Source organism: Ciconia boyciana, chromosome 5, assembly GCF_034638445.1.
Source record: "Ciconia boyciana chromosome 5, ASM3463844v1, whole genome shotgun sequence".
NCBI lineage: Eukaryota > Metazoa > Chordata > Aves > Ciconiiformes > Ciconiidae > Ciconia > Ciconia boyciana.
The window spans coordinates 40,837,680-40,864,643 of record NC_132938.1 but is presented as its reverse complement, the minus strand read 5'-3'; the positions used below and the strand labels follow the sequence as shown (position 1 = coordinate 40,864,643).

Here is a 26,964-nt window from a genome sequence, read left to right as displayed (position 1 = left end):
GCAATCAAACTGCAGATTTTTTTTCTTTTTCCAGGGAAAAGAAAAAACTTCCACTAACTTCAAGAATAACAACAATGTATTTAACTCAAAATAATTGATGGCTTATTTTCATTGTGATCATAAACAGTATACAGTCTTAACCTTAGCTGCACAATGTATATCAACCCAAGGTTTCTTAAAGTAAAACACAAACATTACAAATTACTGATGAGGAAAGTAAAATGCTGAAGGAATTAATATAATGAATCATTAATAACAGTGATACTAACTATTGAATAGATGCTTAACTGTTCATTTTTTTCTAGACACGTACTACAGAATTACAGTTTATACTGGAGGGGCATCAAAACTGTGAGAGGATGCAGCATTGCTCTGCCACAATACTGAGGACAGGCATTTATGGGAGCTGTGAAGAAAAAATAACTTTCTGAAAAATTTGCTACTCTGTATGGAATTTGAACTAGCTTAGTATGTTCTCAGTGAATATAGATTAGAGATTTCTTTCCAGGAGATGAAAGCAGTGTTGCTATAAGCAATGACTTCTCTTTATTTAAAATGTTAGCAGTCTTTATTTATATATTTATTTAAAGGCTTTAAAGCAATTCTTAGTCAAAGTCCCAAAATCATACAATGACATTTGACAGGAACAAAAGAAAAAAGATGACAAAGCAGCATTACTGTGGAGCATGTTAAATCTTTGTAGGGATGGCATACATGCCGTATTCCCCATTTTCCTATGTGTAGATTATCTGTGTTCAGTTTAACCTTAAATGTCAGGATATCCAAAATACTAAGTCTTTAGTGTGACTGGAAGATATTCTTTATTGCTGATATTTGTTCCTAGTCTGTATTCCAGTTTAATAAATGTTGACATTTGTAGCAGGGTACAATGGGAAACCCTCCTCTGGATATTATTTTATATATCAGTTTTTGTAAATGTAGTATAACATCAAGTGTACCTTGACACCCAGATCTACCTGGCCGTATTTAATAATTTATTTTTAATCAGAAAATATGTTTTGTTGATACTGATTTTTCACAGAAATATCCAACTCCAACAGCTACCAAATGTCCAGGCCTCTTACTTTAGATGCAGAAGAGTCAAATACCAAAAAAGTTAGTTAGTTACCTGATATTGAACAGAGATTTTTCCATAATCCCACTTCAAATAGTCAGCAATTCTAGTATGAGAAACCTCCATTTAAGTCCCAGTACAAATCAGAATTTTTTGAATCTAGGTTTTCCAGGGTCATAAGTGAATGGTCTCTCCAAACCAGAGATAACATAGGAGTAAATAATGGGCTGTTTGCCATTTAAAAACAAAACAGGAACAGGCAAGATTTCTAAAATAATAGTGAAAATATTAGTACGAAAAATATTTCTTTCCCAGTACAGCTGAAGGCATTACACACTTTTAGTCCCATCCCAAACAGCTTATGTTGCTGAGACAATAAGCTTTTCCATTCAACTTGTGGAATTGATTGCTCCTAAGTAGCAAGCACTTAGTGATTAACCAATATAGAGAACATTTCCAACATTCTCTTCTTCTTTGCTATGATTTTTAACCACTAAACGGACGTATCATAAACTATTAAAGAAACAAAAAACAAAAAATAAACATCACAAGGCATGAAAAATATACAAAACATGTTGAAATTGTCATAAGTACAAAAGCTTTCTCAACCACTTACCCAGGCACTGACACATCTGCCACAAGTGGTGATTTTGAAATCCCCGTAGAGATCCTTGATGGCACCAGTTGTAAAGAATCCCTCCACCATCAGCAAAATGCCATATACAAAGAATGCAGCTGCTACACCATATATCACATACTTGAAGATGTCAATCCTGTATAGGAACAGCAAAAATTATTTATCTGCATAAACATTTAAAGCTGACTCTGAAATTTCAGGGTGAGATAATCAGACCCACTAAGCCTCAAAGTTTCTACACTGGAGTCAGCTTAAATGCTGATGTGCTATAATGACAGCTGAAGCTGAGGACAGGAGTGAACTTTCGAATAAAGTAGCATTGATATAAGAAATACCAGGCTATTTAATTTAATAAAATGTAAAAACAGATCTGTGTAGGTAAGACAGCACAATTTGTCGGAATAATTTAAAAGTCAGTTAATTTTCCTTTTATTTTTTCCTCTAAAGTGGCAAAGAAAAAAGAAAAAGGAAACAAGAATCTGACACGTCTCCTCAGTAACACATGTATCCAGCACTTAGGTTATAAAAAAGATATTTTGTCACAATCTTCAATAAACCTTTCTACATGTACAAGTAGTTCTCAAGCTCCAATGCCAGTCTGTGCTATATTCTCCTCATTATTATTTTTCCACTTATTCTCCAATGGTCAAAGCGTCTGACACAGAATAATAAAGTCATCAAGAGAGATCCCTAACTACAAACCAGAAACATGTTATTACCAAAGTAATAAGGTCAGATCATCTGGCGTTCTTCTATGATGGAGCTTTAAAAACATCATTTCACAGACTCAAAGCTCAAGAAATGGAAGGATGGCTTACAGTGTAATGTGCAGAGCCCTAGAAGGCTCAGTTTATTACAAAGAAGATTACCTGGGTTGTCATGTGGTTGTCCTGCCCAGCACTGCCTAGAAGCTCAACAGTAGCTCAAGGAGACCCTGCCTCCTAAATGTTCTCACATGACCAGGGTTGTGAAAAGATGTTTGAAAGCACCTCTCTGCTCTAAGTGTTTTGTCTAAACTTGGAAACATTCCTAGTGACCGTTGCCTTGGATCAGCAGGTTTCAATGTTTCCTACTTGAACTTCTTAAAAATCTAGCCACAGTAAGCTTCCAGTTTATCAATATGACACAGCAGGAGTTGTACAACTCTTTGGAAAATGGTAATATGCAAGTTTAAGATGTTGGTAAGTTCCGGTCATATTGTCCAGGTCAAGATACCAACAGCTCATAATGAAGTAGGACAAAAAATAAGCCAGAGACCCATTAGGATCTGCAAGATGAATTTTGACATGCACCAAACAACTACCCAAACTGGACATTTACTAAGACATAAAGATTAATATTTTTATTGTTATGGAAAGAAATATTTAATTATAACATTTCTTTAGGATTACACTTTTCATCATCACCCAAAAGACAGCTCTCAATATGTTTTACATGTACAATACCATACCAAAGCTCAAAACCCCATTAAAACATCTTTGAGTTTGGATCGTTTTCAAGAGATTCAAAGTCAGATTCAAGTTTACAGTTGATATTTCAGAGGTAAGTCTGTGTCTACAACTTTGCTGAATGCGTCTTAAGCTTGCATTAGTCTCATAAAAATGCAGTTAAACTTATGACCTGATTGGGGGCGGGGGGGGGGGAGAAGTATTATAAATGAATGCTTTTGGCACCTATTGTAGCATTTTTCAGACAGCAATAACTGAATGGTTCTGGGAACGAGACAGGATATGTTTTTGCCTAGCATTCCAATAACAAAGCCCTCTCAGCTTTTTTCTACATCACTTTTTCTTTCATAGTCAAGTGAAAACTAGGGTAAGTTGATATCTGTATGGAATAGATACATGAACTATTCAAAATGGTGAAACAAATTTAATACTATAGACAGTATTAGATGATGCAAAAATGAAATTTATTTTAATACATATAATTGCTGATTACATTGTAAAAATCCCATTTCCCTAATTTTATAGTAATTGAGCCAGTGTAACACTGTTTTAACAGGAAAATGATGTTTTGAGCATATCTTGTCATTATTGATGAAAATAAACTTACAAGAAACAAAGACAGCAACTTTATTTGATATTTATTCGATAAGATATCTTCCAATTTGTATGTTATACACCTTAAAAAATTGTGACCTCCAACAGTGGCTGAACTGTGGGAGTTCTGCCAGCAGCAGCTCCTCACAGACCTCAGTGTGCTCAGTGCTGTAGAAATTACAAGCTATCATTGCCCTAAAGAGATTAAGGCTTTTGGGAAGTCCAGAGACTACTTCAGCCCTTGCAACAGTCCTTTAAACCATCTGTGCTGAGCCTCCCACTGAGATGCTTGTATCAAAAAGCATACTAAAAGATCTCTGCTTTTTCCTCAGCCTCATGTGTAACTAAAGGAATAACTTTCACTTAAGCCTTCTACAAGGAAAAAATATATACAGCTATACACTAGCCAAATATAGAAATCAATTTCTTCCTCACATACTCTCTACAGAGAGAAGTAGTAAAATCTCTACTGATCAGACTACATGAGATGAAATAGCCATACTTATTCCAAGGAGAAAGGATCTTGTATAATGCAAAGAGTAAAAATATAAACAAAAATTGTGAAACAATCATTCAACTACCTCTTTAAAAGTCAGATAGAATTGTATTGCAATATAACTACATTTAGTGTGTGCTGTATTTAAAGAAAACATATTACAACAGTAATATTTTATATATATATAGTTTTGAAGATAGTGTTGGTATTAAATTATTCTGCAGCATCTAATAGATTTCACATAAACTTTGATTTTCTAATGAAATTATAATAGATAATAAAATATAGGCCTTGTAAAATGGAGATTGCTTTTCTTTAAAAAAAATTTTGATTCTTTATGGATGAACTCAAGGAGATTAATTACCATCTGTGTTTCAGCAAAGTCTCAAATGCTGCAGACAGAGCACAAGAGTAACCAGAGAGGTAGAAGGGAATGGCAGAAAGAGTGATGAACATGAGCCAATGGACTAGGTGGGTAAGGACAAAGAAAAAGGACAATCAGGGCTTACACTTGTGTAGGCTGGAATGGAAGGAAAGAGGTGGGTAAGGAGCAAAGGAAGAAGAAACAAAGTTATAAAGGTAAATTTTGTACTCCTGACAGGATAGGAAAAATATACACTAAGTGAAGACTAAAGCTACACTACATGAGAAGAACAAAAAGAAATGTTGAATACCTATCCACTAAATGCAGGAGTCCTATAAATATTACATAATGATATAATTAAAGTCATGAAACATTTCTATTAAGAGGCAGTCAATGAAGATTGCGAAGATAAACCTGATTTTAACAAATTCACGTTAATCATGTAATCCTCACATATTAACCTGGGTTGCTGGGTAGCATAAGCTGAATGATTACCTAAACGTAAATTAATTGTGAAAAACATCTTGAAATTAGTAAAAGCCTTTCTTCTATAGAATAATCTAAAACATATTTTGCATACTGTCTTAATCTTTTAGAGGCTCCATGAGTTCCAGATCTGATTTTCCTCACAACATTATGTTCAGAAATGTTAAAAACACAAACGTCACTGTTTTCAACTTGTGATTTAAATCAAGCTGATCTTTCAATTTTTAGTTCTTTTTCTGCTGCTGGGTCATTAATTATTCCATATTAAGCCAAATTCCTAATTCATTAATCTGAATCTGGATTCTATCCAACAAGATGAATATTAAAATAGCTCTAGAGAAAACACTTTCTTCCTCTAACAGAAGTTATTGATGAAAGCCATCAATGCTAACATCTTAACGAACAGGTTGTAGCTGAGTACCGAGTAGACTATCCCAGCAGAGACAAGTCAGAGGTGAGTGAAAACATTCTCAGTGAGTCAGATCAATGTTGCAGATTTCCTACTGTGTATTTTCATGGTGCTCTGGCAAATTCAAGGATTAAAAAAGAAAATAAATCAGTAAGCAATAAGATTAATCGTCGAATTATCATGTCTATGTGTAGCAGGCTTTTGTGAAAATTGTGTTATAACAAATCAGTTATTATTTTGTTTTTGAGACTGAGCTCATAATTATTACATCCTGTTTCAAAAGTATTTCAATATTCATAATTAGCTTCTGTTAACTGTGTCTAGAAGTAATAATGTTTTAGAGTTGAGGAACTACTTGCTTCACTGGAGTAAATCAGTACTGCTCCACCATAATAAATGGATTTACTACCCCAACAGATAAGCCAAGATGAACTGTTAACATTGACCCTTTATATTTTATTGTGTCCTAAAAGGAATTGCAAACTGTAGGAACCCTGAAGAATTTACACTATTCAGTCTAATCATGGTACACTTTCTGCCCTCAATGTTGAAGGCTAGTACTCAGCTAATGCACACCAATATATATTTTTCTATCAAAATTACTTAATATTACTTTGGAACAATCTACATACTAGCTAGGGATATTTTTCTTTAATTTGGTTAGTATAGGAATGCATTGCAGACATTTATTTGCAATTAACAACAACAAAAAAATCCACATTAGTTTGCCCTGTGACACGATTCTCATGCTGTCCAGAAAACCTTTTTATTCAAATAAAGTATGTGTACACTTCAGCTTGAACAAGAGATAAAAGCCTAATATTACAGAGGTTTTGGTTGGCCTAGCCCACCAGTGTACTAGGTATTACTGCGGAACTAGTTTTCCAGCATTTATAATTCTGCCTCACGTTTCTCTTCCTGAATTCATAACATAACTTCTGCAAATATAGATAATTACATTCAGATACTACATGTGCTGAATAGCACATAATTGCCAGCAAACTGTACCTATACTCTCTGAATGCAAGTAGATTCAGGCAATTATACCTATTTCCAAGCTAAGAAAACACAATAAGGAAAATAAAATACCAAAGCTACTAAAGTACTAAAAAGTTAGTTACATTATCATAGTACAATTTCTAATTAAAAATCGCCTTTTTAAAGTTGGCATACACAATTTAGAAAATTGAGAAATGCATGTAATCATTACCATTGAGGTAGGTCAGTTTTGCTGGTTTTGGGGGTTTGGGGTTTTTTTTAAATTTATTTATATTTTTCAATCACAAGGAACTTTGAATAGTTGATGTTCACATCTAGAATGCACAATAATCTCTGTTACTCTGTAGAACAGCAATGCTGGCCTTCATGCTGATCCTTTTGCCCCCTGAGGGACTCATCCTAAGAGGCTGTTAAGAGACTGAGATAGCAGCCTGCCCCCTCAAGCTATCTCAAGCTTGTAGAAACAGTTTTGCAAATGTGTTTTTTGAAGAGAGACAAGGTATAAGGGGATGTTTGCAAGCAAGAAGGTCTGTTTAGGGTATGCAGAAGCCATGCCCCATGGAAGTTTTTAAAATAAGTGCTCAGCCTCTCCTGCAAACCAGCTGGGAACAATTTCTTGGTGTAAGTTCATGTCATTATTCACTTAAACAGTTTGAGCAAAGAAGATAGTTGGTACCATGAAGCATAGAAGAACTGTTAGCAAAGGGAAGAGACGAGCAAAGGCAAACTTCAAAAGGAAAACATACAGCCAGCAGGGAGAAAGAAGGATTTATTAATATCATGTACTGCCTGCAAAGTAAGACCGAAAAACTCCAGGTAACAACAAAAATGAGATAAAAGAAACTGAAATATCCTCACTGTGGAGAAGAGAAAATGAAACTAGTAAGAAAATGTCAGCATAGGTCCATGAGGGATCTTTCCAAGATTAGGTTAATACAGAGTCTAAACTTCTAAATTTCAGGTGGAAAGAAGACAAAATTGGAGTACAGAATGCTCAATTAAAGTTTGTCAGGAAAAAGGAGAAAGGATTAATAGTAGACAAAGGATAAGAGCAACAAAGACCTAAAAGTACTTTTTATTAAAGTAGAGATAAAACATAATAAAAAGCAAACAGAAACTTCTGATTCTGTATTTCTGGAAGACATTTTGTATGTAATCATACACATCATTTGCTCAAAACTAAAGACAGATTGTTAGGATTATATAAAGAAGAGATCATCTTACTATAATATGCAAGTTACTCTCATTCTGCAAGGGCCAGATTTTGTTATTCTACTCTGAACAGAAGGTGATGTGACATAAGATCCCATTGATTTTAACAGATTAATTTGTGGCGTACAACTCTTTACAGGTATGCAGAATACAACTCTAAATCATCATCCTCTAAAAGTTTGATGTTTCCTTCCTTCCTAGGAACGGGACAGTTGAGCCAAGATTTCATGGAGCACCTCAAAAAGCAGTAGAGAATTCACAGGCTAATGGAAGAGGAGCAATAGCAGTGTAAAACACATTTCTGCCCTATGAATCTTGTAACTTTCTTGGAACAGGAAAGGATCCAACATAAGAATTCAAATAATCATGAAATGTTTGACTCTAAACCACAAATTTCTGACTGACATATGGATGAGGCTGCTTCTCAAAGTTGTTTCTGATAATCTAGGCTTGTTCTGTCTGCTCACCTCTAGCAAAACTACTTTCTTAGAAACATTTTTAAAGATGCTAATTACAGAAGAAATCTGGAGCCCTCTTTGCCTGAAGGCGGCCAAAAAAAGATTGAAATTAGTGCACAGTAATGTGCAGACTTCTGTCAGAATTACATGATGGTGTTGTGCACTATGGATACTGAATTCCCAGGCAACTTTCCATAGCAATAAAGTGTAAAAAGATGTGGCAAAAGCATATCACAGGATTTGTGAGTATTTCATTATTACAAATGTAAACTTGGAGTCACACATAGTAAATACTCATAGCGTAAGACTGAGAACTTGATACTAAAACTCCATATTGGGATGGTAATAGTTAATTTTACCCTTTTCAGATCTCCTATGGAAAGGCCAGTTAGCTTAGTTTTGCATGGCACATGAAGCAAGACTTAGCAACATGTAAATTACATAGGAATATATGCTTTCTATTTTACATGTTTATAAAGTAAACTAAGACTAAAAGGAAACAAAGGCACTTGAAAGAGAAAAAGATATTTCCTATGAAGATGAACCACCTGCTGAGAAAGCTCTGTTGTAAATGCTTCAATTCACAGGCACATGGTGATCATAGCCAACCTAAAATTCCAGACAATGAAGAAAAAGAGCTCCTTAACACAGTACTAAATAATACATTTGTCTGCCTAAAAGTAGCTGACTGTATTTGCACAGATGAAGACAAAAAAATTCTTTATGTAAGATCATTCTGCTGTTATTCACATGTGCTGCTATGAATTTCCGTATTCAATTATTTCATAAAATGAGGACCACGTTTTTGCAGGTGCCTCCCAAATCCTAAATTTTACTTACATAGATTCTTACTGGTTTTGCTTTTAACAGAATACAGAACACCAGGCTACATAATACAGCTGAGTAGGTTGTAAATGTGACTTTTCAGCACTGTATAATCTTGCAAAGGTCATATTCTTAGGTGCTGGCATGTTTTGTCAGGTTTGGTGCATCTACCGAATGATACCAGATCTAAAATGCTATGTTCTGCATCTAATCCTTAATATGCTATATTTGTCCAGTGTTACTTTTTATGTGTGACTGAACCATTCCAGTGAAATAGAAACTGTTCTCCTTAAGTAAACTGCATTTTTTTAGAAATGAAAAATGCATCCTTCGCTGACATCATGCTCTCTCTGGTGGTTCCTGTCAAATTATAATACACAAACAAGCACATAGGCCGAAGTTAGGCCTTCCTTGCAGAGATAACACCATTCTTCTACACATAGTCAGAATCCAGGTACAAGAACTCAAAGAGTGCTGTTAGTGGGAACTCTCATTAGCCTAGTTAGAAGTCTTTTTACCACTGAGCTCAGCGAGCAAACCTTTAACTTTACAGCAGTAGGGATTATGAGTACAACCCCATTAGCATTTTCACTCAGGAATGGATATTTTTTTTTAAACAAGTCCTGCAGCTGTCCCTATTTATTGAGATATGGTTTGCATCATGTTTTTCAGAGTGCACAACACGGATTCCTTTCCAATTAAGCTAAATGGGAAGTATGCTCCAGGAGTGCTCCTGCTGCACTCCAGCCGCTACCGGATGTTCAGTCCATTGTATCAGGCAAGACCGAGTCCAAAATAAGTCCCTGAAATAAATGCTGTATGAACAGAAAGTTAATAGCACCAAGTATTTAGGTCTACCAATCATTTTCTATTGTGCTAACACTGCTTTCTAATGTATATGTAGCCATATGACTCCTCTGCTTAACTCTGGACTACATCTTCAGAGCTTACATCTCAAAAATACCAAGAGAGCAGATTCTCTGTAGATTTCAAAAGAGGGTTTGAATAAGGCAGTTCTCAGCCCACTGTTGTCCATTTTTCATAGTGCAAGATGATTATCAGCCTATGCAGCATACACAGTAGACACACTATTACATATCAAGCTAGGATTTCTACAATACTTAGGTGAAATAAGATTAACTGAAAATTATTTGCTGTCACAGAAGAAACTACACTTCACATGTATCAATGTAGTAATATTCAAGGATTTTAAGGATAGTTTCCAAGCATTGCATTTGCTAAATATATTGTAATAAAATATTTTTCCTTTTATTTATAGCTTTTTTCAGATACATAACTTTTTTCAGATACTTTTAGAGGTATCAAATTGACATAATGCAAAAATAAAGTCTATTCTCTAAAACCAAACATAATTCTAAGAAAGCATGCTTTAAAATTATTTTTATATATAAAATTATCATTTTATAAGAACCTTTTAATGCTAATTTTATAGATATGAAGCTAAAAACTTTAGATCATACTCCCTAGATAATATATTAATTTTATATATAAAGGAAAAGTAAACTATTGTTTAAATAACTATTTGGATACTATTACATAACCAGTAGTATGAAAAAAATTACTAACCAAAGGCAGTATACACCTCCAAAAAGGCAGTATACATCTCAAACAAATGACTGTACAAGCCTGGACTTCAATCACAGGCAGTCTTCCTACTAGTTTGGTATATGCAAACCGTGTACATTCTACTTCTTTCCTGTCTCTTCTTCCTGTTCATAGGCTCAGATAGCCAAATTGGTGCCCAGATGAATCTTCTCCTTACAGAACCACTGGGGTCATCTGCCAGGGCTCCTTAGGATGGTTGCTGTTTCCAGACATGCTATGACACAGCCCTGCATAACTTGGCAATTGCTGGTCCTGGTACAGAGCCTTACATGTTTTGCTTCCAGTAATACAAATACTGTTTAAAACATAATTTAAGTTCAAATTTAAAGAATGCCAGGCTTTTGTAACAGAACAAACATGTATAGGGAAAATCAAATTAGTACTATTGTGTACTAAGTAGATGACTAAAACAGAACCATCACATGGTCTAATGCAAATATTTATAAATATCGTATTTCATATCAGCTAACATTTACTACAGGTCTCATTGTAATACCTTTCACAGTATTCCATTAATATTAGTGTAATAGTATTAATGATAACAATAATGTTTTCAGCGGCACCAATATTTAACTTGTGATAGCTGCAAAGCCAACAAAACCAAAGAACAGCAGAAGATCAGAATAACATCCATTTATCTACCTCTCAAAACACTGGTTTCAAACACTAAGAGGGGAGATATAAAAGCTTCTACGCATGCTCTTTTGTTTTTCCTCAAAAGAAAACAGCTGCACATACATATGTATATTACTAAATAATATCCTTTTAATAAACAATGGCTATACGCTGACTAACGGAAAGGTTATCAGCAAGCATCAAACAGACACAACAGCATCTGAAACACAGACTTTCACATTTTGAAAGGAAGGAAGTTTTTAGCTGTAAGAAGGTGGCTCCAGTAGAGGGTCTGTGGCACTTCCAACAGAGAAGATAGTGACAACAGATTTACAGATAGTACCTTCATTTAGTTTACTATTTGGTTTCACACCTTTAAAAGGAAGTGAATTTACAATGACCTGAATTAGCTCTGACTGTAGTAGGCAAATGTTGTAAATGTTTCTATCAGGAAGATTTCTTCATTTTCCACTCCAAGAGCGTGATTGCCTTGTTTCGTGGCCTATATATCACAACCATGTGACAGATGGCACTAACCAGCCTTGCATACTAAAGAGAAAGAACTGTGAAAAGATGCTGTTGGGAGATACACCAAACGTACCTTGTGCTGCTGATTTCCTAAAAAACATCTTCTGCAATTTGTTCCAAACACCAGAAAAATACAAAAATCCAGCTCATACAATACATGTTTGATAACCATACATCTATTTCTGCTGACTTCGGAATCTTGTCAAAATCAGTGATTAAGTAAGCAAATCTAGTTAGACCCAGTACTTTGCAGATATAGTGTTCACTGCAGTTTATTATTAGAAGAATGACTGAATACCACATCTACCTCAAGCAGATTACTCAGTTTCAGTGAAGCCTACAGAGCTGTTAAACTGACAAAGTGGGAAATGCAAACCATTCACCTCTTAGAGTTAAAATATCATAAAGGCAGTTTTCAGGATAATTTAAACCACCATATTTATTTTCTTAGGATCCCTTTGAATCACAAGCAGCTAAAATAACTACTCTACATCCACTGAAGAAATCCACGTCCCAAACAACAGCTTATGACTTCTGTACATTAGATCCCCAAACAGGCATTTCTTCACTTGGGGGGAAAAAAAACCAAAACAACACAGCTACCATTAGAGCAGTGATAATGTTGATAGTGAAGAAGTCTGTGACTATGGGGAATGAATTTTCACAAAAGTGATTCAGAAAGCAATATAATTAGCAGTTAGTCACAATGAAAAGGTCACTCATTGGTAATTCCAAATGTTTTTTATAACCATCCAATTTATTAAAGGTTCATGGATTTAGAAATTACTTTGCAAAGAGAGAAGAGTCTACCTCCTTCAGCTTTGTGATTTTTGAAGATATGCTCTCTCCATAAGGAGTACCTGTCTGTACAGTATTCTCTTGAATTTGAATACATTTGACTTGTTTTAGTTTTCAAGAGTTTAGAGTATCTGTTTAACCTGCATCACCCTGAAGAAATTCAAGTCAGGCTGTAATCCAGTACTTTGAGACAAAATCCTTTTTTAAAAAAATCATTGTTACTTTTTAGAAACTATTGTTTTTAGAACCCTATTACAGGCCAAATTTGGTTTTGGTTTTTCCCCCCTCAAAACAAGCAAGCAAAAGAGCATTCTTTACTGTAAACTTTTGCTATAAAAGCACTATCTCTACTCCACCTAGCATCTCTCCAGGATGTCTCTAATACCTCAGAATTATTGACCATGATCATTCCATATTTTAACGTGGAAAGAAAATAATAAATTTGAGAAAATGTATTTAACTGCCTGGCATTTAATGAATTTTAAAACCAGCTGAAAAACTTGCTCTTCATTTTTAAAATTATAAATATTTACTACTTACTAGTATTTCCAAAGCAGATATGAACTGCAGCTGGTATATACTATTTGAACTCATAAGAGTCTGGGGAGCTGGAATCCAGGACCACATCCACTCTGCAGGGCCAGCACTCAGACCACCTCTTCTGTCCCATGGGGCTGCTGCTCTTGTCTGAATCCCCAAGGGCAGAGCCCTCCTGGAGGACTTTGAGGCCTATTGCAGGTTCTTAATTAATTCATCTCTCCCTAAGCATCAGGGCACCATGTGGGACGAGGGCTCCCCATAGGGCAGCCAGGGCCCTTCCCAGCACACCACCCAGGGAGCAGGGCAGCCCCAGCCCCATGGCTGGGTGAGTCCATGGGCAGGGACTGAGAGCCCCAGGCTGGGCTGAAATGGGGTCCTGGACCATGGGCAGGTTGAGGGGAGGCCCCAGGGGAGGCCAGGCAGGGACAGTCAGGGCTGTTGGTGCCCTCAGGGACATTGACATGGACATTTCTGAATGGCTTTGTTGGATTTAGGTACTTTGGCTTTTATTTTAGGCACTTAAAGAGTGTTTCAGATCTTGTTTACGCCCTCCTTATGCCCTACTTTCTCTACAGGGGTCTGCTGCTTCTTTTAAATTGCACTAAGTAGCTGTATTGACAAAGATAAAAGATACAGGGTGGCTCGTGAGCTGTGTTATTTGAGTTCAGAAAAAAACACAGTTGTGGGCACAGTTAAAAAAGCCCTTATCTCTTACCACCCACATAAGTAGCTCTCAGATAAGGATCGATTTTTATTCTGAATGACATTTGAAATCCACTGTGCTAATAAAAACATAGACAGAAACCAAAAGCATGATTAAACAGAATCTACTACACTTCACTCCACTGCAGCATCTGCCTAGCATATTTATCACAGAAGGACGGACTCCAGGTCAGCCTCAAACACTTCACAGCACTAGAAGCATTAAGAGCCAAAATGTCTTTAACCTTAAAAAAGTATAATTTAGTAGGGCACACTGCTAGATTTATTTTTTTTTAATTCTTATTATTTCTAATCAGAACAATAAACAACTAGGTTTTATTTCCATTTCAGTATGTATAGTTTTAAGAACATAGGCATGCACTGTTTTTTTCTACTTACATATTTTTTCTTTCTGCTTTTTGGCCTTTCAAAGCAATATAATTACCATAGGGCTTTTGTACAGCCAACTGCTAATCAATAGTTGTGACAAAATATCAAGCATTTCTTCTCCCTATGAAATTATTTTAAAAAGCAGAGTAATATCTACTTAAGCAGGCAGAAAATTAACATGTGCAAATTTCTTTGAGAATCACACAGTTTATCCAGTTAAAAACAATGGCTCATCTGCTTTTAGTCAAAATATTTGCTCCTCCTGCCTTTAAGAGACATCTTTAAGACACATAACTTTAGAGACATCTTTCACAACTGAATAAACTGAAATTTCAATTCCAGTAGGTCTGCCAAGGAAAGAATTGGGTTTAGTATATCTTTAAGTAAACAAAAAACCAGACAAATCAAAAAGCTACTAACTAAGCCAAACAAATGCCAAGGGAAAATCACCTTTACAGTTCCTTAATCATTTCCAGTGAATTATATGTATTTGAACTATGGCTCCTGACTGATATTTTCACTTATGAATTTGACAGAGGGAAGCTGGAAAACTTGCTATGAAGAGAAAGCATCGATTTGTGGCAGTTCTGCACTAATGGCTTCCTAGGGACTAATAAAATAAGTTAGAGCTTAATAAAATGACTGATCTCTCATTCAGGATAACAATGAACCTTAGCCGTCAAGTCAAGTCAGACCCATTATTCTAAATGACAAGCCAAAAAAGGCAAAGCAGAAGTCACATACTTCCCATCAACCTAATATATTATCATACAAGAACATCTAAATTCCTTGGTCCTAAGAAGAAATTTGGATATGGCATAGCAGTGACATACTTACTTGGTACATTCTCCTTTCTGCCTACTAATTTCACAAACAATAGAGCTAATATTCACAGAGAAGCTTTGGAAAGATGTGGATAATATAGCACTATGCAAGTTAAGAGATTTAAGATTCTGTTTCTAGCTATCATGAAAATAGTGGAACCAGGTCAGATCAAATCTATACCTTGTCCTTTTTCCTATCTCAGACAATGAATATACAAAAGTAAAAGCAGGCAAGTCAATAGGATAACCCCCAATGCTATTCTAACCTCTGAGACTTCCTGAGCTGGATAAGTCTGTATGCCAATAGAAACCACCAAGGGATTTGTTTTCCAAGATTATCCAGTCTTCCCTTGAACCCATATAAGCTTGTGGCATCCACAATATGCAACTAGCTTCACAGGTCTGCTATACAACAATTGAAGAACTATCACTTGTTCCTTCTGAACGTGGTGCCTACTAGTTTCCCCTGATATCTCAAGCTTCTTGTACTGGAAGAGAAAGACAATCTAACCTTGTGTACCTTATTCATAACATTGTGAATTTACAGACCTCTAGCCCAACAGCTCTTAATCACCCTCTTTCTAGATTGAAGAGTCCTACTATACTTAAATTTTAAGCATATGGACTCTGTTCCATAACTCTAATCATCCTTTTTTGCCTTCTTTGGGGCACCAATATTGTACACAGTATTAATGATATGGATGAAAGATGGATTTATACAATGGCATAAGTATGTTCTCTGTTCCTCTATAATTTTCCTAGTAGTTCCTGGTACTTGGTTTGCTTTTTGACCACTGCTAAAGCACTGAGCTGCCATTATCATGGAACTATCCATCATAAGAGGTCAATGTTTTGATGGAAGATCAAATCACTTAACTCCTCCAAAAAACATTCATAAAAGAAAAGGCTTACAAATTTGAGGCTAGGATTCTTCAGCTTTAGTTACAACCATTAGCAGACAGATAAGAATTTGGATTTCAAACATCTAAGAAAATCATGTTTTAAAGAGACAATAAGATTAGAAAATACATAATTTATTTTCAGGTTAGAGTAAACTACTTTGTTGAATGTAATTCATTTACCAAAGGGAAGGAGACGCTTAACAAAACAAAGGCCTCCTAGAAATAGATTTTCATGAGTAGCAAAGCATGAAACCTTAAAAATAGATCAATTCTAGGAAAACCAGAGGCAATATAGTTTTGACATTTCAAGTCTCAGGGTTCTGCACAGCTTTTCAGGTTAGGAGGTTTTTTTTACACGTTTCAGCAAAGAAATTTTCACAGAATATAAAGGATGGAAGCAAGCATGTATGGAACAGGTTCATCAATATTATATGAAGTAATGTTTGGTAATAAATTTAATTATAAATATGGGATATTAAATAGTATTACAAATTGATTGTAAATAGTAAAAATATCAGCTCTGTCAAAACTTCATCTGCTGAGCTTATCCAAATCATTCTTTCTATGATTTTCATTACAACACATTTTCTTGAGTCAAATTTATATGCCCTATGGAATTTTTCATCAGTTTAAAAAGGAAACAATTAAAAGAAAGTAGTAACTTACATGGTAAAGACATCAATAACATCTCCTGCAGCTCTTGTCATCTCAAAGTAGGTTTGCAGAATGTTGACGGTTCCTGAAAGTGCTTCATGTCCACAACCACAGAACAGCGCGACTCCAGCATACAGCAGGATGGTAGCAATCAAAGATGCATAGGGAATACCTCCCAGGCATTTGATGCAACACTCGAAGCACCCTACAAGAAAAGTAAGTTGTGTGTTAATATATTATACCAAGAAAGCAAAAAGAAAGCTTTTACTCTTGAGAAACACTTTTGAAAACTGAAGACTGCAGGCCAGAGACAGATTAGGTCAAATATAACAACCCATAATGTCAGAAAATCTGTGAAAGGACACAGGTTAATTAAACTTCTGAATTTTCTCAGTTGCTACTTGACCTATTAAATGTAGACATGCCAGCTGATTAACATGAAATATTAAACAGTTAATTCCTTGTACAGTTTCATGTTTTTATTCAGAGCAGGTTACAATGTCAATCCTAGGTTATACCTATATTCACAATTCCTGTTGCTCACCTATCAGATTACTGGAGGATCCTCAATAACAGGAAAACCACAGAAAGAGGATATGCAGTTCAATTCCTTCCATCATCATAGGTTTATTCAATTTTTTATCTGTACAGTGCTGACAACAGAATTGCTCCAGCCCACAACACCAATTCTTTGTGCATCACTCAAATACATCACAAGAATAAATGAAGACATCCACTAAAAAGGCACAGAATTAGAAACAATTACAGAAGCTGAATTTTCTCTCAATATATTTTACCCTGTGCAACGTTTTTTAAGTGAGGGCAATTGCTCTTGAGTTATACAAGGCCAAACTTTTGTCCAGCCATCAGAGTATCTAAACTGATGCCTAGTTCCACAACAAACCCTTTCCCCAGCAAGGGTGCTCAAGTTTCTGGCACTACCTTGCCTCGTTTGTCAAGTAGTTTCATGAATGCAGCATCTTGGACTCTCCCAAATCACCCCACTCCCACAATGACTTTTACAACCTGGAGAGCCCTGCCTATTGCCTTCTGGAAGGACAGAAAAGGCAGGAACCACTGGCTGAGGGAAGGCAACTATGCATTGACTCAGTAGCCAAAAGTTTTATTTTCTCCTAAGCATTACCAGTTTATGCCACAAAGGATTTGGATAGAAAACAAGGTGAGGCCTATAAAATTTAAATGCTTATACAGACAATAACCAATTAAAATTACTTATAAGATGTTCAACAGGTGTAGGTCAATATATTTTAACATGCTTTAAAAGCTTTAGGCTATGCTAAATCATAGGAATACCAGAGATATATTAAACAAACAAACAAAAGGCACAAAAAAGCCATTCTTTAAAGAAAATATGTCTACTTTGCTCAAAGTACACGTAGCCTCTACACGTAATTTTGTATTTTGTTCTGTAAGTTAGTAAGTCCTTATTTCCTTTAGCCTGGATAACCAAAGTAGTAATTTCCTCTGTCTGTGCAAACATTCATTTTCTGCTTTTAATGAAAAAATATCAATCTGTCATATATATATGTTTAGCGGCTATTTATACACAAGATTCTCTGAAGGGAACAGTTTAAGCCATTTTCAAATATACACACATTTTAGTTAAACAGAAACCTCTATTGATATTTTTTAAATATAGGTACTACGAAACGCAGTATTTAAACTGCTGGATAATTCCTGTAAGAAAAATATAAAAGAATATGTGAAACATATACAAGACAAACAGACTTCAAAAATTGGAGTAATTCACAACTATGTATTCTGGTTGTATAAAAATAGAAGGATATAGCTTGAGACTACTTTTGCTTAAGGACAATTACTATATCACAGCCAACTGTAAAATACCAAATGTAAAATGTACAAATTCATATATTTAAACTCCTGCCAAAGTCTTACTAAGTAACCTGTTGTACAAGTCACCCACCTCCAGCAGCCATCACACACCTGCATAGGTGTAACACCTTCCACCCTTCCAACACTTTGGTCACGGCATTTTTTTTTCCTCTCTGAGCCCATACGACCCTGGTTGAAGGATATATCCTTCTTGCAATTCATGTCATCCTTCTTGCAATTCATGTGCTGACAGTAGGTAGCTTTCCTATTTAGCAGCACAGGGCTTTGAATGTCCAGTGATCACTTTGTGTCTTTCTTCAGTGGTTGTTAGACTATGGGGGTTTATATCCAGGAAGTCTATGGGCTTTCCATCAGTGGGAGGTCTTAGGAACAGACTAGGAAAACATATAAATGCTTTTGGAGTAACTAATTCTGCATGCAGATAAACACAGGAAATCTCTTGAAACTCCTTCAGTCCTGTTTTCTATGATTACCCTTAACCATAACTGTAGTTAATTCCTTGGTTTTTAAAAGCCTACACAAATACTAGAAAAAGATCCTTCACTGGATAATCTACTGTCTAAAAGGCATAAAAATAAGAAATATGTATTGAAAATATATATATTGAATAAGGACTGCAGGGAAATACATAGTTGCATAATATCACAAAATGTTACCACAAAATGCCCACTGCCATTTTCAGCACAGAATAACAGCAGAAAAAGCCTCAGGAAACTAGTAATACTGTAAACCTGGCAGCATTATACGAAAAAGTAAAAAGAGGGGGAGAGATGACAGTAGAGTGATAATGGGAGTGATGTATGAGGGCCTGTAAAGTCAAAGATGAAAAAATAAGGCAGATCTAAATATTTACAAGGACACATGGACTGTTGGGAGAGTGTTTCTTATTATTGCAAGAGCTTGGGGCAGGGAGGTGGAAGAGAAATTTTGTAAAGATTTCTTTTTTCACCTTCTGAGACAGGCAAAGTGGAAGAGAGGAAGTTAAATAAATGACAACATAGGAACAAAAATAGCTAATAGTCTGAACTAGAATAAATTTCATTAAGGTCACACTCATACAACTGCTGTATTTAATACTGCGAGTATTGTTATCTGGAAACAGCTGGCTACGCACTACCTCCTGAAGCTGCTCCACCTCACCCACTAGGTCCAGTGAGAGTTGAGCACACACTCAGATGTCACAAACTACGTCAAAATCCAGGGTCAGTAATATTTAGCTTTATTATAGTGAAACAGTGTGCATTGGGTTTGCATGGCAAGGTTTTGGTAGCAGGAGGGCTACAGGGGGGGCTTCTGTGAGAAGCTGCTAGAAGCTTCCCCTATGTCCAATAGAGCCAATGCCAGCCGGCTCCAAGACAGACCCACCACTGGCCAAGGTTGAGCCCATCAGCGACAGTGGTAGTGCCTCTGGGATAGCACATTTAAGAAGGGGGGAAAAAGCCTGCACAACTGTAGCAGAAGACAAGAGTGAGAATATGTGAAAGAAACAACCCTGCAGACACCAGGGTCAGTGAAGAAGGAGGGTGAGGAGGTGCTGCAGGTGCCGGAGCAGAGATTCCCCTGCAGCCCCTGGTGAAGACCATGGTGAGTCAGGCTGTGCCCCTGCAGCCCATGGAGGTCCACGGCAGAGTAGATATCCACCTGCAGCCCATGGAGGACCCCACACTGGAGCAGGTGGATGCTGTGACCCCATGGGAAGCCCACGCTGGAGCAGGCTCTTGTCAGGACCTGTGGACCTGTGGAGAGAGGAGCCCATGCTGAGGCAGGTTTGCTGGCAGGACTTGTGACCCTGTGGTGGACCCACACTGGAGCAGTCTGTTCCTGAAGGACTGCACCCCGTGGAAGGGACCCACACTGGAGCAGTTTGTGAAGAACTGCAGCCCGTGGGAAAGACTCACATTGGAGCAGTTCGTGGAGGACTGTCTCCCATGGGAGGGACCCCACGCTGGAGCAGGGGAAGAGTGTGAGGAGTCCTCCCCCTGTGGAGGAAGGAGTGGCAGAGACAAGGTGTGATGAACTGACCGCAACCCCCATTCCCCGTCCCCCTGCACCGCTGAGGGGGAGGAGGTAGAGAAAATCGGGAGTGAAGTTGAGCCCGGGAAGAAGGGACGGGTGGGGGGAAGGTGTTTAAGATTTGGTTTTATTTCTCATTATCCTACTCTGATTTGATTGGTAATAAATTAAACTAATTTCCACAAGTCGAGTCTGTTTTGCCCATGATGGTAATGGGTGAGTGATCTCTCCCTGCCCTTATCTCACCCCACGAGCCTTTTGTTATATTTTCTCTCCCCTGTCCAGCTGAGGAGGGCAGTGATAGAGCGGCTTGGTGGGCACCTGGCATCCAGCCAGGGTCAACCCACCACAGAGTGTAATACAGTAAAATAACATAACAGTAAAAACGGTATAATACAATAATATAACAGATATAATAAATTGCTATGCAATTAAAAATTTCATCAGAAACAAATCCCTTTTTTTCCCAATTTTTTCAAAATTTGAAAAATAACTGAAACAAATTTATAGTTTGTGAAGAAAAAGTGCTTCTGTTCCTCTCTCACATTAGAACTGTTCATGCTTATAAGCCTTTGAGGGAAGCTTTTAATAGTAGTATATTTTACCAATTTAAGCTTTGTCACAGATAGAAAAATTATTGGAAAAAAATTCCTCCAACCAAATGAAATTTTCAAATAATCAGGTATTCTCAAGGCCTTGCGTGTTTATTCAGCTCTTCCATAGGCCTACTACCTTTCTCACTACTTACTTCATGAGTAACTAGAGTTTTCAGTGTTGTCAAATCAACTCAAAACTAAAGAAAATCAGTGAATCAGGACTAAGATTTTAAAATGGGTATCACACATCATTCATACACCACAGAAGGTAACGTGCTATAGGTAACATTTGCTCCAATTCTTTTCTTTCAGCTGTTCAGAATGTGAAAATAGCTGTTTAATAACAGAACAATAGAAATGCTATTTTAACTTGCACAATGATGTTGAACCACCGGTACAGAATGTGACTCAGCTGTGCAATGTGTGTACATGTCTGTGAGACAGGCAGTCATTCACACTCTGAACACCGTCTTCACAAGGTAGCTAAAACATACATCCACAGAAATAATTACTAGGAAAGATAAAAAAGATTGCATGCTCCTTTGATGTTTGTTTTCATCTGCAAATACAGGTTTCAGTACTTCTCAAACAGTTCACTCTGCACAATAAGCCTGCACAATAATCTTGTGCAATATAATTCAGCATTTACTGTTCTTATTGTGCTTATGTTTATCAATATTTTCCCTCAGGTAAAAATCTAGATCTGCTGGGACCATGTATTTTTACATAAACCATAGGAAGTAATCCAAAACACTATTCTTCTTCGGATCTTTCAACATGAAGAACTGTACTGTTCTTTTTTTTATTTTATTATAAATCATTCCACAGATAATATGTAATAATAAAACACATAGAAGATAACAAGACAAGGAATTTTATTTTACATGGGTAAAATAAAACTCCAAATACTGGCTATATTCAGCTACCAAAATAGTGCACATTAACGTTACATTACATACATCCACTTTCCAGTCAGCAAAGATCTCGTAGACAACTACCTCTGCTCCTCTTAGTACAATTATTACTGTCTATATCAGAAATACTCTTGATATAGCTATATAAACTTCTGCTTTAAAATGTTTGTAAAGTGTTCCTTATACAGACAAATCTGTACACACCTCTTCTAGTTTATGCTGCTTTTTGGGTGCAAGTTTTCTAACATATCTCCAAGTGCACCAGCCAAACATAAGTTGACCTTGTCTGTTTATACTATGTCTTCTCTGCATTAAGGCAAAAGATTTAGATCTTGAGCAGAAGCAGAAATTGTCGTTGTGATTTACATGCTAATTATGCACACAAATTGCACCGCCACAATCACTTCTTTGTGTGTTAGTGATACGTGAACTCTTTCTCCTCAGTGCAGATCAGGACCTATAACTGACAAAAAAAACACAACACCAATTTCTGGCCAGTGCATTTAAAAAAAAAAAAAAAGAAAAAGAAAGAGTCAGGACCTACACCTCTTGCCACATAAGTTTGTGAGAGTGAAGTTTAAACCAATGACATCAGAACAAGTCTCAGAATGCAATTATGCTACTGTGTTTTACATAAACTGTTAAGAAAACCCATCCATCCCAGATTTCTATGGAAAAATTAACATGGAGAAAATAAATAAATAAATAAAAACCCAACAAAAACCCCATAGAGAATACAGAAGGATTTTCTGGTTTTGCTTTTTTCCTCCTTTACAACTCATTTTCAGCTAGAACATATAGGATGATTAATCACAGATAACTATATCTCCCATGCAAACAAGCACCTCTGAAGATCATATAACATTTTAATTACATTTTTTCTTAACTTGTTTTTCTTAAAGATTTTTCTATCTAATATTAGGAGACAGGACAGAAGAGCCCAAGTAAAATGCAAGAGAACCACACAAACTGGAAATGGAAAACAAAATAAGAAAATCTTCTTTGCCTTCCATGCCTGGCTAGGCATGCACTTTTGCATATCTAAATTTGTACCACTTGTCACACAGCTTTCATGGCCAATCAACTCAAATACAGTTTCACAGACCATCGTGAAACATGCAGATTTAGTTCTGAATTTTATTAAGCTAGCCTTAACCTCATGAAGTCAAGTTGCTGTTATGCAATATTTTAATTGATAAATAAATCCATCAAAACACATAGTACGGAACAAAAAGCAACACATTTTACTCAAATCTAGTACCAAAAAAACCCCCAAATTATTCAACAGGTGTCATGACTTCCTGATCTGAAACTGTTCTCCAAGGCACCACAGCAGAGCAACAGGCAGAAGCAATCCAACTCCCTTGATATTGTCCCAAGTACAGAAGACAGACAAGACATTTGAGATGTAGTTTAACAAAGCTGCAAATAAGGGGAAGCAACATTTGGGAATTAATCAGCAAAGATCATCCTTGTACTGTGATCTGGAAAGCCTGTTCAAGAAGTGCTGCATACACATCCCACAATTGCCCTCTAACTGTGTCCCGGGGTCATTCATGGGACACATCCCCACCCTGCTCCCACCCTCTACCATTATACAAGATCTACTGGAATTTAGAAGAAAACTTTATCACCTTCCTACATCAAACACTAACAACTAAAGTACTTGTTGTAACAACTAAAGTACTTAGTCTTGTTCAGGAGATTACTTCTCCTTTAAATTAGCTTTCTATGAGAATGTTTATTATTACAGAGTTACCTATCAAGCAACAAAAATTACTTTTACCACAAAATTAATTCTGAGATCCTGGGTGGTAGGACTACAGTGGAAAAATAAATAAATAACACTATTTTGATTAAACTCTTATAAGCAACATGACATGTAGAAGAGCAAGAATAATGCCCACAGAAAATCTCAAAAGGGTTTTCAGGAAAAAGGACAACTAATTGCAAGAAAATACAAAACAATTATGCAGGTATCCTCCTACACATTAAATTCTGTATCATTACTGGATCTGCTTTGACTTGTTATCTTCTTAGTGTGACTGGATGTTAGGTAATCAGAAATTGGCTAATGCCAAAACTCAAAATGTTTTTCTTTAGGCCTTTACAGTCATTCTGCAGTTAATAACTACATCAGTTGCTGCACTCAACATGGGACCAAGGCTAAGAGGAATTGTAAAAAGACTTTTGCTTATTTAGATGCAGAATTTCTCAAACTAAACTGAAATACTTAAGATTGTGCGTTTTCACAATTACTGTAATGCATGTTTGCTAGTAAAAATCCCACTGGCACGTGTGACAACTTTAAGCAGTGGGGATACAGTCTGGTTATGCTGGATCTTGAAGGCAGCTCCCACAAATCCACCGCTTCATCAGATAGCTGCCTTTATATTATCTTGCACAAAAAAATTCCCAGAAACCACCTTTGTGCACTAATAAAGTTAGGATAACTTTGTTACCCAGGGGAATTATATGAATGATCAACATCTCAGCAACCTGCAACCAGAAGCCGCTCTGTAAGGTCTCAGGCCTCCAAAATTCTCCCTCTGTAGAAATATAACTTCACACAACTCATCCAATTAGAAAAAAGGAACAAAAGATTTACCTTTGCAACACCCATCCCAACTGACTGTGCTCTGATTCTCTAACTTATAGAAAACTTCAGTCATAGAAAGTATATGACTTAAGTTATTTGAACGATACTGGGATTATCTCACCATGGACATGGAAAATCCACATAGATAGGCCCCTCCCCCCCAGGACAACAATAATAACGATAGCATTGCAGCATAAAAATCCAGTTTTCCATCACATTTACTACTACATTTTGTCTTCCGGTTATACACAGAACTTTAAGCAACACAAAAAAAATTATAAAACCCTTAAAAGGTGTTTCAAAACAAAAATGAAAAGAAAAATTACATAAGTACAATAAAGTAGTCTGAAAATGGAGCCTTAAGAGACTGCACAAACTGAATGTGTATGTGAGGAATTCTCTAGTGACAAAAGATGCACAATTTTATTGCCATCTTTAAGAGCTGATGTTTTCTTATGTGGCTAAATGCTGAAATAGTTGAAATTGAAACAGTGAAGGTGAAATATTTGGTCCTTCAGCATAATTTGAATTCCGGAAAATATTTGGAAACTTGTCTGCAGTCATTAAAGCAAAAGGAACAGAGTGGTCAAAAGGTAAGCAACCTAGCTTAGTTTGGCTCAGTTCTATCTAGCATTTTTTTTCTTAGTAGGCTCACAGAAATAAAATTGAAATAATCAACTGCTTATTTACTCTACACAATATCAATATAAGATTGTTCTGCACTTGTATTAGGAAAGTACAGACTTACAGATACATTGTTGTAAAAAGCCTTTTTTCTAAATTAACTTAAGTCAATTTTCTGAGAAATTTTAGTTAGAAATTTTAGAATTATAAGACAGGTCAGTAGTCCAATGTGAATTCAAATGTCTCATGGAATGCAAGGGTTTTTTTTTTTTCTTTTGAGTTTGCAAAACCTCCTTATAGCAGCACCAATATTTGTTAAAATAGAAAATTGCACAGTAAAGCATTTTTTTTCAATGGGAAAACAATTATGACCTGCAAAGACCTGCTTTACAAAATCATTTACGGATAACTTTTCTATTCTTAGTGCATATACAAATTGTAAAGTTCTTTCTGTTCATGATTATTTTCATTTGAAGTGTGGGGATCTGTAGATTACAGGGCATTTTAATAAAATATAGTGCAACACACAAACCCCCTCCCTCCCTTACTCATATTGAAATTCTCTTGTTCTGAGTAACGGATAACAATAACAATTAAACCTGAACAAGGGCAACAGAATTTGTAAATTTGTACACTGCTTAAAATTAGCTATAATTTCATCCAGAACTGTCCCTTGTTTTTATTAAGCACTCAAAACTCCAGTTCACATTGTAATGTTTAAAAAACTGTATTCACTACAGAAAAAAACTTAATTCAGTAAGATCACTAATAATCCATCATGGTACCTTCTATATCAGAAATATAATTTTGATTTGCATTTTCATCATATGCCTTGAACACATTTGTTCTGTTATATTCAGCCTCTGAATATACAGCCTACCTACAGCCTCTTTTCCTGGGTAACTGAAACACAGCTGGATATGGATAAATATGCATACAATTCTATTATAATGTCCAGCATGGAACAGAATGAAATGAAAAATTTAGCTGTTGAATATATCTACAAAAATAAATCTGAATTAACCAGCACATACAATAATTTCATCCCATCTTTCATTGGTCACACTTCAGCAATAATCAATGGTGGGAGTACAAAAATTCATATTCTGTCATGCTGGACTGTATTTTTTTATCAGTTATCAAATAGCTTGTTGACTTCCTCTGTTGCACCAAAGTATTCTGCCAAAGTATTTGTTGAACTTGGATATTTTTTTAATCAGTGATGAGAATTGCTAAATATCATACATTAACAAAAGAGTACTGTGAAGCAATCCACCTGACTAGTACTTTTTGGCAGAACGCAGATCTAAGCTATTGTGACAGCAGAGAATCAGTGGCTTTGCAGTAAAATCTCATCATGAGTCACGATCAAAGGTCTAGATTTCACATAGTGAAGGTACAGTCCAAGCTTTGGCAGAGGCTGCACAACATCTCAAAGACCTACTCTGCATCTCTTTTCTACTCCACAACTCTTGACAACACAGGGAAGCTATCTTGGATTGACTGGAACTACTTTTTTAAAGCAAAACGCCTCATTCTCTTTGCCAATCAGACAGGAAACTAGCCTTTCTTTTCATCACTTTATTTTTTTTCTTCTTTGTCTTTGATGGACAGGTAAATAATCATCCTGCATGCTGTATGCTTCCTTTAAGGCATCAGTGTCACCTTTCCCAACCTCGTCAATTGTAATTCTAACCAAGAACTAATTTAAGCAAAAGTTCCTGGCTGCACATCTCACAGTTTGTCAAAGAAATTGGCTCA

The 26,964-nt window shown here is 36.2% G+C and overlaps 1 protein-coding gene across 2 annotated transcripts in view; it reads right to left on the bottom strand.

Annotated features, from left to right (window-relative positions):
• Positions 1 to 26,964, bottom strand: part of GPM6A (glycoprotein M6A) — a 207,923-nt gene that overhangs the window by 26,355 nt on the left and 154,604 nt on the right. For both annotated transcript variants that reach the window (XM_072861550.1, XM_072861551.1), the window contains exons 2-3: positions 16,595 to 16,787; positions 1,692 to 1,848 (exon numbers count right to left, since the gene is read on the bottom strand). In XM_072861550.1, coding sequence (XP_072717651.1) covers positions 1,692 to 1,848; positions 16,595 to 16,635 — 198 coding nt within the window. In that variant the 5' untranslated portion in view covers positions 16,636 to 16,787. The remainder of the gene's footprint in view (positions 1 to 1,691; positions 1,849 to 16,594; positions 16,788 to 26,964) is intronic.